Genomic DNA, 15,197 nt, shown 5'->3' with positions numbered 1-15,197 from the left:
TAGTTTTTTAACAATAACATTGTGGTATACAGTAGTAAATAGCGGAAGAAGTCGGGTACGCCCTAGGAATACTTAATGTAGTTTTTTTACAATAACATTGTGGTATACAGTAGTAAATAGCGGAAGATTTCGGGTACGCCTTAGGAATACTTAATGTAGTTTTTTAACAATAACATTGTGGTATACAGTAGTAAATAGCGGAAGAAGTCGGGTACGCCTTAAGAATACTTAATGTAGTTTTTTAACAATAACATTGTGGTATACAGTAGTAAATAGCGGAAGAAGTCGGGTACGCCTTAGGAATACTTAATGTAGTTTTTTAACAATAACATTGTGGTATACAGTAGTAAATAGTGGAATAAGTCGGGTACGCCTTAGGAATACTTAATGTAGTTTTTTAACAATAACATTGTGGTATACAGTAGTAAATAGCGGAAGAAGTCGGGTACGCCTTAGGAATACTTAATGTAGTTTTTTAACAATAACATTGTGGTATGCAGTAGTAAATAGCGGAAGAAGTCGGGTACGCCCTAGGAATACTTAATGTAGTTTTTTAACAATAACATTGTGGTATACAGTAGTAAATAGCGGAAGAAGTCGGGTACGCCCTAGGAATACTTAATGTAGTTTTTTAACAATAACATTGTGGTATACAGTAGTAAATGGCGGAAGAAGTCGGGTACGCCCTAGGAATACTTAATGTAGTTTTTTAACAATAACATTGTGGTATACAGTAGTAAATGGCGGAAGAAGTCGGGTACGCCCTAGGAATACTTAATGTAGTTTTTTAACAATAACATTGTGGTATACAGTAGTAAATGGCGGAAGAAGTCGGGTACTCCCTAGGAATACTTAATGTAGTTTTTTAACAATAACATTGTGGTATACAGCAGTAAATAGCGGAAGAAGTCGGAGGCGCCCGAGAAAGACTTTCGCAATAGCTTAGTAGATCATTGCAGATCCACTAGTGTATCATACGTTTCCAGTCGTACCCAGCTACCTTCGTATTAACAGTTATTGTACGGACGGTAAATTGTCTCGTACAACTAGTTTATTATAAATTTTATCGCATTGGTATAATTATTTTACATTCAGTTGTCTTTTCCAGTATTCTATTGGTTTGTAGATATATCGGACTGTTTATTCAATAAATCTGATGACAGTTGATCTTCATGTGAGATCACTATAACGTTAGATGTAAATGACTTCCTGAGGAAGCATCGCTAATTTCTTGTCCGTGCAAAAGGGTAGTTTTGATCTCTTCCGATTTTTTTGGTTAGCCTTGGTATACTTTTCTTTTGTGTGGTGAGGTGCTCGCTTTTGAAAATCAGCTCATTTTTGGATGGATTATTTATCTATTGGACAATTTGTATAGCGTCGCTTTTGTGAGATATGACCTCAAATAATATTCTCCATATTTGTCCACCGTTCCTTACTTAGAGGTGATAATCTCCTCGCACAGTCTCTGGAATTGCTTTTCCCTACTATCTCCCAACTATGGCGGTTTTCCCACTCGAATAGCATAATTCGGTCTTGTGGCATTCGTAAAACATGACCATTTGACCAAGCCATCTCTATCTCTCTTTTCCATGAATAGTGGGGTTCATATTCATTTTTTCATCCCGGAACGTTAAAAATCTCTATTGGCGGTACGACATAAAATAATAATGGAAAATTGTGTTGCAGTGACCACACATTGTTCGTGGGCCTCGGTGCGGGCAGTAATGCCTCGCCGGCACTTGCTGACATCTATGGAGTCCGAAGGCGCGTGATGCACCCCGAATTCAGCCCGAGCACCCTGTACCACTGCATCGCTCTCGTGCAGCTGGATAAGAAGTGAGTAGCCCAATATTATTGCTAATATGTTTATGTATATGAGATATGTGGGATTGTACTACCCTCCCCACATCCTGGAGATAAAATTATTATTATTATAACGGATATGAGTGTTAACGCTGGTTTCTTGGAGAATCTTCCATTGAATTCAGTAATAGTTTGGTCGATGATTGAATGAGATATGTGGGATTGTACTACCCTCCCCACATCCTGGAGATAAAATTATTATTATTATAACGGATATGAGTGTTAACGCTGGTTTCTTGGAGAATCTTCCATTGAATTCAGTAATAGTTTGGTCGATGATTGAATGAGATATGTGGGATTGTACTACCCTCCCCACATCCTGGAGATAAAATTATTATTATTATAACGGATATGAGTGTTAACGCTGGTTTCTTGGAGAATCTTCCATTGAATTCAGTAATAGTTTGGTCGATGATTGAATGAGATATGTGGGATTGTACTACCCTCCCCACATCCTGGAGATAAAATTATTATTATTATAACGGATATGAGTGTTAACGCTGGTTTCTTGGAGAATCTTCCATTGAATTCAGTAATAGTTTGGTCGATGATTGAATGAGATATGTGGGATTGTACTACCCTCCCCACATCCTGGAGATAAAATTATTATTATTATAACGGATATGAGTGTTAACGCTGGTTTCTTGGAGAATCTTCCATTGAATTCAGTAATAGTTTGGTCGATGATTGAATGAGATATGTGGGATTGTACTACCCTCCCCACATCCTGGAGATAAAATTATTATTATTATAACGGATATGAGTGTTAACGCTGGTTTCTTGGAGAATCTTCCATTGAATTCAGTAATAGTTTGGTCGATGATTGAATGAGATATGTGGGATTGTACTACCCTCCCCACATCCTGGAGATAAAATTATTATTATTATAACGGATATGAGTGTTAACGCTGGTTTCTTGGAGAATCTTCCATTGAATTCAGTAATAGTTTGGTCGATGATTGAATGAGATATGTGGGATTGTACTACCCTCCCCACATCCTGGAGATAAAATTATTATTATTATAACGGATATGAGTGTTAACGCTGGTTTCTTGGAGAATCTTCCATTGAATTCAGTAATAGTTTGGTCGATGATTGAATGAGATATGTGGGATTGTACTACCCTCCCCACATCCTGGAGATAAAATTATTATTATTATAACGGATATGAGTGTTAACGCTGGTTTCTTGGAGAATCTTCCATTGAATTCAGTAATAGTTTGGTCGATGATTGAATGAGATATGTGGGATTGTACTACCCTCCCCACATCCTGGAGATAAAATTATTATTATTATAACGGATATGAGTGTTAACGCTGGTTTCTTGGAGAATCTTCCATTGAATTCAGTAATAGTTTGGTCGATGATTGAATGAGATATGTGGGATTGTACTACCCTCCCCACATCCTGGAGATAAAATTATTATTATTATAACGGATATGAGTGTTAACGCTGGTTTCTTGGAGAATCTTCCATTGAATTCAGTAATAGTTTGGTCGATGATTGAATGAGATATGTGGGATTGTACTACCCTCCCCACATCCTGGAGATAAAATTATTATTATTATAACGGATATGAGTGTTAACGCTGGTTTCTTGGAGAATCTTCCATTGAATTCAGTAATAGTTTGGTCGATGATTGAATGAGATATGTGGGATTGTACTACCCTCCCCACATCCTGGAGATAAAATTATTATTATTATAACGGATATGAGTGTTAACGCTGGTTTCTTGGAGAATCTTCCATTGAATTCAGTAATAGTTTGGTCGATGATTGAATGAGATATGTGGGATTGTACTACCCTCCCCACATCCTGGAGATAAAATTATTATTATTATAACGGATATGAGTGTTAACGCTGGTTTCTTGGAGAATCTTCCATTGAATTCAGTAATAGTTTGGTCGATGATTGAATGAGATATGTGGGATTGTACTACCCTCCCCACATCCTGGAGATAAAATTATTATTATTATAACGGATATGAGTGTTAACGCTGGTTTCTTGGAGAATCTTCCATTGAATTCAGTAATAGTTTGGTCGATGATTGAATGAGATATGTGGGATTGTACTACCCTCCCCACATCCTGGAGATAAAATTATTATTATTATAACGGATATGAGTGTTAACGCTGGTTTCTTGGAGAATCTTCCATTGAATTCAGTAATAGTTTGGTCGATGATTGAATGAGATATGTGGGATTGTACTACCCTCCCCACATCCTGGAGATAAAATTATTATTATTATAACGGATATGAGTGTTAACGCTGGTTTCTTGGAGAATCTTCCATTGAATTCAGTAATAGTTTGGTCGATGATTGAATGAGATATGTGGGATTGTACTACCCTCCCCACATCCTGGAGATAAAATTATTATTATTATAACGGATATGAGTGTTAACGCTGGTTTCTTGGAGAATCTTCCATTGAATTCAGTAATAGTTTGGTCGATGATTGAATGAGATATGTGGGATTGTACTACCCTCCCCACATCCTGGAGATAAAATTATTATTATTATAACGGATATGAGTGTTAACGCTGGTTTCTTGGAGAATCTTCCATTGAATTCAGTAATAGTTTGGTCGATGATTGAATGAGATATGTGGGATTGTACTACCCTCCCCACATCCTGGAGATAAAATTATTATTATTATAACGGATATGAGTGTTAACGCTGGTTTCTTGGAGAATCTTCCATTGAATTCAGTAATAGTTTGGTCGATGATTGAATGAGATATGTGGGATTGTACTACCCTCCCCACATCCTGGAGATAAAATTATTATTATTATAACGGATATGAGTGTTAACGCTGGTTTCTTGGAGAATCTTCCATTGAATTCAGTAATAGTTTGGTCGATGATTGAATGAGATATGTGGGATTGTACTACCCTCCCCACATCCTGGAGATAAAATTATTATTATTATAACGGATATGAGTGTTAACGCTGGTTTCTTGGAGAATCTTCCATTGAATTCAGTAATAGTTTGGTCGATGATTGAATGAGATATGTGGGATTGTACTACCCTCCCCACATCCTGGAGATAAAATTATTATTATTATAACGGATATGAGTGTTAACGCTGGTTTCTTGGAGAATCTTCCATTGAATTCAGTAATAGTTTGGTCGATGATTGAATGAGATATGTGGGATTGTACTACCCTCCCCACATCCTGGAGATAAAATTATTATTATTATAACGGATATGAGTGTTAACGCTGGTTTCTTGGAGAATCTTCCATTGAATTCAGTAATAGTTTGGTCGATGATTGAATGAGATATGTGGGATTGTACTACCCTCCCCACATCCTGGAGATAAAATTATTATTATTATAACGGATATGAGTGTTAACGCTGGTTTCTTGGAGAATCTTCCATTGAATTCAGTAATAGTTTGGTCGATGATTGAATGAGATATGTGGGATTGTACTACCCTCCCCACATCCTGGAGATAAAATTATTATTATTATAACGGATATGAGTGTTAACGCTGGTTTCTTGGAGAATCTTCCATTGAATTCAGTAATAGTTTGGTCGATGATTGAATGAGATATGTGGGATTGTACTACCCTCCCCACATCCTGGAGATAAAATTATTATTATTATAACGGATATGAGTGTTAACGCTGGTTTCTTGGAGAATCTTCCATTGAATTCAGTAATAGTTTGGTCGATGATTGAATGAGATATGTGGGATTGTACTACCCTCCCCACATCCTGGAGATAAAATTATTATTATTATAACGGATATGAGTGTTAACGCTGGTTTCTTGGAGAATCTTCCATTGAATTCAGTAATAGTTTGGTCGATGATTGAATGAGATATGTGGGATTGTACTACCCTCCCCACATCCTGGAGATAAAATTATTATTATTATAACGGATATGAGTGTTAACGCTGGTTTCTTGGAGAATCTTCCATTGAATTCAGTAATAGTTTGGTCGATGATTGAATGAGATATGTGGGATTGTACTACCCTCCCCACATCCTGGAGATAAAATTATTATTATTATAACGGATATGAGTGTTAACGCTGGTTTCTTGGAGAATCTTCCATTGAATTCAGTAATAGTTTGGTCGATGATTGAATGAGATATGTGGGATTGTACTACCCTCCCCACATCCTGGAGATAAAATTATTATTATTATAACGGATATGAGTGTTAACGCTGGTTTCTTGGAGAATCTTCCATTGAATTCAGTAATAGTTTGGTCGATGATTGAATGAGATATGTGGGATTGTACTACCCTCCCCACATCCTGGAGATAAAATTATTATTATTATAACGGATATGAGTGTTAACGCTGGTTTCTTGGAGAATCTTCCATTGAATTCAGTAATAGTTTGGTCGATGATTGAATGAGATATGTGGGATTGTACTACCCTCCCCACATCCTGGAGATAAAATTATTATTATTATAACGGATATGAGTGTTAACGCTGGTTTCTTGGAGAATCTTCCATTGAATTCAGTAATAGTTTGGTCGATGATTGAATGAGATATGTGGGATTGTACTACCCTCCCCACATCCTGGAGATAAAATTATTATTATTATAACGGATATGAGTGTTAACGCTGGTTTCTTGGAGAATCTTCCATTGAATTCAGTAATAGTTTGGTCGATGATTGAATGAGATATGTGGGATTGTACTACCCTCCCCACATCCTGGAGATAAAATTATTATTATTATAACGGATATGAGTGTTAACGCTGGTTTCTTGGAGAATCTTCCATTGAATTCAGTAATAGTTTGGTCGATGATTGAATGAGATATGTGGGATTGTACTACCCTCCCCACATCCTGGAGATAAAATTATTATTATTATAACGGATATGAGTGTTAACGCTGGTTTCTTGGAGAATCTTCCATTGAATTCAGTAATAGTTTGGTCGATGATTGAATGAGATATGTGGGATTGTACTACCCTCCCCACATCCTGGAGATAAAATTATTATTATTATAACGGATATGAGTGTTAACGCTGGTTTCTTGGAGAATCTTCCATTGAATTCAGTAATAGTTTGGTCGATGATTGAATGAGATATGTGGGATTGTACTACCCTCCCCACATCCTGGAGATAAAATTATTATTATTATAACGGATATGAGTGTTAACGCTGGTTTCTTGGAGAATCTTCCATTGAATTCAGTAATAGTTTGGTCGATGATTGAATGAGATATGTGGGATTGTACTACCCTCCCCACATCCTGGAGATAAAATTATTATTATTATAACGGATATGAGTGTTAACGCTGGTTTCTTGGAGAATCTTCCATTGAATTCAGTAATAGTTTGGTCGATGATTGAATGAGATATGTGGGATTGTACTACCCTCCCCACATCCTGGAGATAAAATTATTATTATTATAACGGATATGAGTGTTAACGCTGGTTTCTTGGAGAATCTTCCATTGAATTCAGTAATAGTTTGGTCGATGATTGAATGAGATATGTGGGATTGTACTACCCTCCCCACATCCTGGAGATAAAATTATTATTATTATAACGGATATGAGTGTTAACGCTGGTTTCTTGGAGAATCTTCCATTGAATTCAGTAATAGTTTGGTCGATGATTGAATGAGATATGTGGGATTGTACTACCCTCCCCACATCCTGGAGATAAAATTATTATTATTATAACGGATATGAGTGTTAACGCTGGTTTCTTGGAGAATCTTCCATTGAATTCAGTAATAGTTTGGTCGATGATTGAATGAGATATGTGGGATTGTACTACCCTCCCCACATCCTGGAGATAAAATTATTATTATTATAACGGATATGAGTGTTAACGCTGGTTTCTTGGAGAATCTTCCATTGAATTCAGTAATAGTTTGGTCGATGATTGAATGAGATATGTGGGATTGTACTACCCTCCCCACATCCTGGAGATAAAATTATTATTATTATAACGGATATGAGTGTTAACGCTGGTTTCTTGGAGAATCTTCCATTGAATTCAGTAATAGTTTGGTCGATGATTGAATGAGATATGTGGGATTGTACTACCCTCCCCACATCCTGGAGATAAAATTATTATTATTATAACGGATATGAGTGTTAACGCTGGTTTCTTGGAGAATCTTCCATTGAATTCAGTAATAGTTTGGTCGATGATTGAATGAGATATGTGGGATTGTACTACCCTCCCCACATCCTGGAGATAAAATTATTATTATTATAACGGATATGAGTGTTAACGCTGGTTTCTTGGAGAATCTTCCATTGAATTCAGTAATAGTTTGGTCGATGATTGAATGAGATATGTGGGATTGTACTACCCTCCCCACATCCTGGAGATAAAATTATTATTATTATAACGGATATGAGTGTTAACGCTGGTTTCTTGGAGAATCTTCCATTGAATTCAGTAATAGTTTGGTCGATGATTGAATGAGATATGTGGGATTGTACTACCCTCCCCACATCCTGGAGATAAAATTATTATTATTATAACGGATATGAGTGTTAACGCTGGTTTCTTGGAGAATCTTCCATTGAATTCAGTAATAGTTTGGTCGATGATTGAATGAGATATGTGGGATTGTACTACCCTCCCCACATCCTGGAGATAAAATTATTATTATTATAACGGATATGAGTGTTAACGCTGGTTTCTTGGAGAATCTTCCATTGAATTCAGTAATAGTTTGGTCGATGATTGAATGAGATATGTGGGATTGTACTACCCTCCCCACATCCTGGAGATAAAATTATTATTATTATAACGGATATGAGTGTTAACGCTGGTTTCTTGGAGAATCTTCCATTGAATTCAGTAATAGTTTGGTCGATGATTGAATGAGATATGTGGGATTGTACTACCCTCCCCACATCCTGGAGATAAAATTATTATTATTATAACGGATATGAGTGTTAACGCTGGTTTCTTGGAGAATCTTCCATTGAATTCAGTAATAGTTTGGTCGATGATTGAATGAGATATGTGGGATTGTACTACCCTCCCCACATCCTGGAGATAAAATTATTATTATTATAACGGATATGAGTGTTAACGCTGGTTTCTTGGAGAATCTTCCATTGAATTCAGTAATAGTTTGGTCGATGATTGAATGAGATATGTGGGATTGTACTACCCTCCCCACATCCTGGAGATAAAATTATTATTATTATAACGGATATGAGTGTTAACGCTGGTTTCTTGGAGAATCTTCCATTGAATTCAGTAATAGTTTGGTCGATGATTGAATGAGATATGTGGGATTGTACTACCCTCCCCACATCCTGGAGATAAAATTATTATTATTATAACGGATATGAGTGTTAACGCTGGTTTCTTGGAGAATCTTCCATTGAATTCAGTAATAGTTTGGTCGATGATTGAATGAGATATGTGGGATTGTACTACCCTCCCCACATCCTGGAGATAAAATTATTATTATTATAACGGATATGAGTGTTAACGCTGGTTTCTTGGAGAATCTTCCATTGAATTCAGTAATAGTTTGGTCGATGATTGAATGAGATATGTGGGATTGTACTACCCTCCCCACATCCTGGAGATAAAATTATTATTATTATAACGGATATGAGTGTTAACGCTGGTTTCTTGGAGAATCTTCCATTGAATTCAGTAATAGTTTGGTCGATGATTGAATGAGATATGTGGGATTGTACTACCCTCCCCACATCCTGGAGATAAAATTATTATTATTATAACGGATATGAGTGTTAACGCTGGTTTCTTGGAGAATCTTCCATTGAATTCAGTAATAGTTTGGTCGATGATTGAATGAGATATGTGGGATTGTACTACCCTCCCCACATCCTGGAGATAAAATTATTATTATTATAACGGATATGAGTGTTAACGCTGGTTTCTTGGAGAATCTTCCATTGAATTCAGTAATAGTTTGGTCGATGATTGAATGAGATATGTGGGATTGTACTACCCTCCCCACATCCTGGAGATAAAATTATTATTATTATAACGGATATGAGTGTTAACGCTGGTTTCTTGGAGAATCTTCCATTGAATTCAGTAATAGTTTGGTCGATGATTGAATGAGATATGTGGGATTGTACTACCCTCCCCACATCCTGGAGATAAAATTATTATTATTATAACGGATATGAGTGTTAACGCTGGTTTCTTGGAGAATCTTCCATTGAATTCAGTAATAGTTTGGTCGATGATTGAATGAGATATGTGGGATTGTACTACCCTCCCCACATCCTGGAGATAAAATTATTATTATTATAACGGATATGAGTGTTAACGCTGGTTTCTTGGAGAATCTTCCATTGAATTCAGTAATAGTTTGGTCGATGATTGAATGAGATATGTGGGATTGTACTACCCTCCCCACATCCTGGAGATAAAATTATTATTATTATAACGGATATGAGTGTTAACGCTGGTTTCTTGGAGAATCTTCCATTGAATTCAGTAATAGTTTGGTCGATGATTGAATGAGATATGTGGGATTGTACTACCCTCCCCACATCCTGGAGATAAAATTATTATTATTATAACGGATATGAGTGTTAACGCTGGTTTCTTGGAGAATCTTCCATTGAATTCAGTAATAGTTTGGTCGATGATTGAATGAGATATGTGGGATTGTACTACCCTCCCCACATCCTGGAGATAAAATTATTATTATTATAACGGATATGAGTGTTAACGCTGGTTTCTTGGAGAATCTTCCATTGAATTCAGTAATAGTTTGGTCGATGATTGAATGAGATATGTGGGATTGTACTACCCTCCCCACATCCTGGAGATAAAATTATTATTATTATAACGGATATGAGTGTTAACGCTGGTTTCTTGGAGAATCTTCCATTGAATTCAGTAATAGTTTGGTCGATGATTGAATGAGATATGTGGGATTGTACTACCCTCCCCACATCCTGGAGATAAAATTATTATTATTATAACGGATATGAGTGTTAACGCTGGTTTCTTGGAGAATCTTCCATTGAATTCAGTAATAGTTTGGTCGATGATTGAATGAGATATGTGGGATTGTACTACCCTCCCCACATCCTGGAGATAAAATTATTATTATTATAACGGATATGAGTGTTAACGCTGGTTTCTTGGAGAATCTTCCATTGAATTCAGTAATAGTTTGGTCGATGATTGAATGAGATATGTGGGATTGTACTACCCTCCCCACATCCTGGAGATAAAATTATTATTATTATAACGGATATGAGTGTTAACGCTGGTTTCTTGGAGAATCTTCCATTGAATTCAGTAATAGTTTGGTCGATGATTGAATGAGATATGTGGGATTGTACTACCCTCCCCACATCCTGGAGATAAAATTATTATTATTATAACGGATATGAGTGTTAACGCTGGTTTCTTGGAGAATCTTCCATTGAATTCAGTAATAGTTTGGTCGATGATTGAATGAGATATGTGGGATTGTACTACCCTCCCCACATCCTGGAGATAAAATTATTATTATTATAACGGATATGAGTGTTAACGCTGGTTTCTTGGAGAATCTTCCATTGAATTCAGTAATAGTTTGGTCGATGATTGAATGAGATATGTGGGATTGTACTACCCTCCCCACATCCTGGAGATAAAATTATTATTATTATAACGGATATGAGTGTTAACGCTGGTTTCTTGGAGAATCTTCCATTGAATTCAGTAATAGTTTGGTCGATGATTGAATGAGATATGTGGGATTGTACTACCCTCCCCACATCCTGGAGATAAAATTATTATTATTATAACGGATATGAGTGTTAACGCTGGTTTCTTGGAGAATCTTCCATTGAATTCAGTAATAGTTTGGTCGATGATTGAATGAGATATGTGGGATTGTACTACCCTCCCCACATCCTGGAGATAAAATTATTATTATTATAACGGATATGAGTGTTAACGCTGGTTTCTTGGAGAATCTTCCATTGAATTCAGTAATAGTTTGGTCGATGATTGAATGAGATATGTGGGATTGTACTACCCTCCCCACATCCTGGAGATAAAATTATTATTATTATAACGGATATGAGTGTTAACGCTGGTTTCTTGGAGAATCTTCCATTGAATTCAGTAATAGTTTGGTCGATGATTGAATGAGATATGTGGGATTGTACTACCCTCCCCACATCCTGGAGATAAAATTATTATTATTATAACGGATATGAGTGTTAACGCTGGTTTCTTGGAGAATCTTCCATTGAATTCAGTAATAGTTTGGTCGATGATTGAATGAGATATGTGGGATTGTACTACCCTCCCCACATCCTGGAGATAAAATTATTATTATTATAACGGATATGAGTGTTAACGCTGGTTTCTTGGAGAATCTTCCATTGAATTCAGTAATAGTTTGGTCGATGATTGAATGAGATATGTGGGATTGTACTACCCTCCCCACATCCTGGAGATAAAATTATTATTATTATAACGGATATGAGTGTTAACGCTGGTTTCTTGGAGAATCTTCCATTGAATTCAGTAATAGTTTGGTCGATGATTGAATGAGATATGTGGGATTGTACTACCCTCCCCACATCCTGGAGATAAAATTATTATTATTATAACGGATATGAGTGTTAACGCTGGTTTCTTGGAGAATCTTCCATTGAATTCAGTAATAGTTTGGTCGATGATTGAATGAGATATGTGGGATTGTACTACCCTCCCCACATCCTGGAGATAAAATTATTATTATTATAACGGATATGAGTGTTAACGCTGGTTTCTTGGAGAATCTTCCATTGAATTCAGTAATAGTTTGGTCGATGATTGAATGAGATATGTGGGATTGTACTACCCTCCCCACATCCTGGAGATAAAATTATTATTATTATAACGGATATGAGTGTTAACGCTGGTTTCTTGGAGAATCTTCCATTGAATTCAGTAATAGTTTGGTCGATGATTGAATGAGATATGTGGGATTGTACTACCCTCCCCACATCCTGGAGATAAAATTATTATTATTATAACGGATATGAGTGTTAACGCTGGTTTCTTGGAGAATCTTCCATTGAATTCAGTAATAGTTTGGTCGATGATTGAATGAGATATGTGGGATTGTACTACCCTCCCCACATCCTGGAGATAAAATTATTATTATTATAACGGATATGAGTGTTAACGCTGGTTTCTTGGAGAATCTTCCATTGAATTCAGTAATAGTTTGGTCGATGATTGAATGAGATATGTGGGATTGTACTACCCTCCCCACATCCTGGAGATAAAATTATTATTATTATAACGGATATGAGTGTTAACGCTGGTTTCTTGGAGAATCTTCCATTGAATTCAGTAATAGTTTGGTCGATGATTGAATGAGATATGTGGGATTGTACTACCCTCCCCACATCCTGGAGATAACATTATTATTATTATAACGGATATGAGTGTTAACGCTGGTTTCTTGGAGAATCTTCCATTGAATTCAGTAATAGTTTGGTCGATGATTGAATGAGATATGTGGGATTGTACTACCCTCCCCACATCCTGGAGATAAAATTATTATTATTATAACGGATATGAGTGTTAACGCTGGTTTCTTGGAGAATCTTCCATTGAATTCAGTAATAGTTTGGTCGATGATTGAATGAGATATGTGGGATTGTACTACCCTCCCCACATCCTGGAGATAAAATTATTATTATTATAACGGATATGAGTGTTAACGCTGGTTTCTTGGAGAATCTTCCATTGAATTCAGTAATAGTTTGGTCGATGATTGAATGAGATATGTGGGATTGTACTACCCTCCCCACATCCTGGAGATAAAATTATTATTATTATAACGGATATGAGTGTTAACGCTGGTTTCTTGGAGAATCTTCCATTGAATTCAGTAATAGTTTGGTCGATGATTGAATGAGATATGTGGGATTGTACTACCCTCCCCACATCCTGGAGATAAAATTATTATTATTATAACGGATATGAGTGTTAACGCTGGTTTCTTGGAGAATCTTCCATTGAATTCAGTAATAGTTTGGTCGATGATTGAATGAGATATGTGGGATTGTACTACCCTCCCCACATCCTGGAGATAAAATTATTATTATTATAACGGATATGAGTGTTAACGCTGGTTTCTTGGAGAATCTTCCATTGAATTCAGTAATAGTTTGGTCGATGATTGAATGAGATATGTGGGATTGTACTACCCTCCCCACATCCTGGAGATAAAATTATTATTATTATAACGGATATGAGTGTTAACGCTGGTTTCTTGGAGAATCTTCCATTGAATTCAGTAATAGTTTGGTCGATGATTGAATGAGATATGTGGGATTGTACTACCCTCCCCACATCCTGGAGATAAAATTATTATTATTATAACGGATATGAGTGTTAACGCTGGTTTCTTGGAGAATCTTCCATTGAATTCAGTAATAGTTTGGTCGATGATTGAATGAGATATGTGGGATTGTACTACCCTCCCCACATCCTGGAGATAAAATTATTATTATTATAACGGATATGAGTGTTAACGCTGGTTTCTTGGAGAATCTTCCATTGAATTCAGTAATAGTTTGGTCGATGATTGAATGAGATATGTGGGATTGTACTACCCTCCCCACATCCTGGAGATAATATTATTATTATTATAACGGATATGAGTGTTAACGCTGGTTTCTTGGAGAATCTTCCATTGAATTCAGTAATAGTTTGGTCGATGATTGAATGAGATATGTGGGATTGTACTACCCTCCCCACATCCTGGAGATAAAATTATTATTATTATAACGGATATGAGTGTTAACGCTGGTTTCTTGGAGAATCTTCCATTGAATTCAGTAATAGTTTGGTCGATGATTGAATGAGATATGTGGGATTGTACTACCCTCCCCACATCCTGGAGATAAAATTATTATTATTATAACGGATATGAGTGTTAACGCTGGTTTCTTGGAGAATCTTCCATTGAATTCAGTAATAGTTTGGTCGATGATTGAATGAGATATGTGGGATTGTACTACCCTCCCCACATCCTGGAGATAAAATTATTATTATTATAACGGATATGAGTGTTAACGCTGGTTTCTTGGAGAATCTTCCATTGAATTCAGTAATAGTTTGGTCGATGATTGAATGAGATATGTGGGATTGTACTACCCTCCCCACATCCTGGAGATAAAATTATTATTATTATAACGGATATGAGTGTTAACGCTGGTTTCTTGGAGAATCTTCCATTGAATTCAGTAATAGTTTGGTCGATGATTGAATGAGATATGTGGGATTGTACTACCCTCCCCACATCCTGGAGATAAAATTATTATTATTATAACGGATATGAGTGTTAACGCTGGTTTCTTGGAGAATCTTCCATTGAATTCAGTAATAGTTTGGTCGATG

At 36.3% G+C, this 15,197-nt stretch overlaps 1 protein-coding gene across 1 annotated transcript in view; it reads left to right on the top strand.

Annotated features, from left to right (window-relative positions):
* Positions 1-15,197, top strand: part of LOC149409743 (complement factor D-like) — a 52,236-nt gene that overhangs the window by 24,778 nt on the left and 12,261 nt on the right. Inside the window, exon 5 of the mRNA XM_089649400.1 lies at positions 1,687-1,836. Coding sequence (XP_089505526.1) covers positions 1,687-1,836 — 150 coding nt within the window. The remainder of the gene's footprint in view (positions 1-1,686; positions 1,837-15,197) is intronic.

Source organism: Hesperophylax consimilis, chromosome 30, assembly GCF_061612785.1.
Source record: "Hesperophylax consimilis isolate HC1 chromosome 30, BYU_Hcon_1.0, whole genome shotgun sequence".
In the NCBI taxonomy this organism is placed as follows: domain Eukaryota; kingdom Metazoa; phylum Arthropoda; class Insecta; order Trichoptera; family Limnephilidae; genus Hesperophylax; species Hesperophylax consimilis.
The sequence above is the reverse complement of the archived record's forward strand: the minus strand, read 5'-3'. Positions and strand labels throughout refer to the sequence as shown.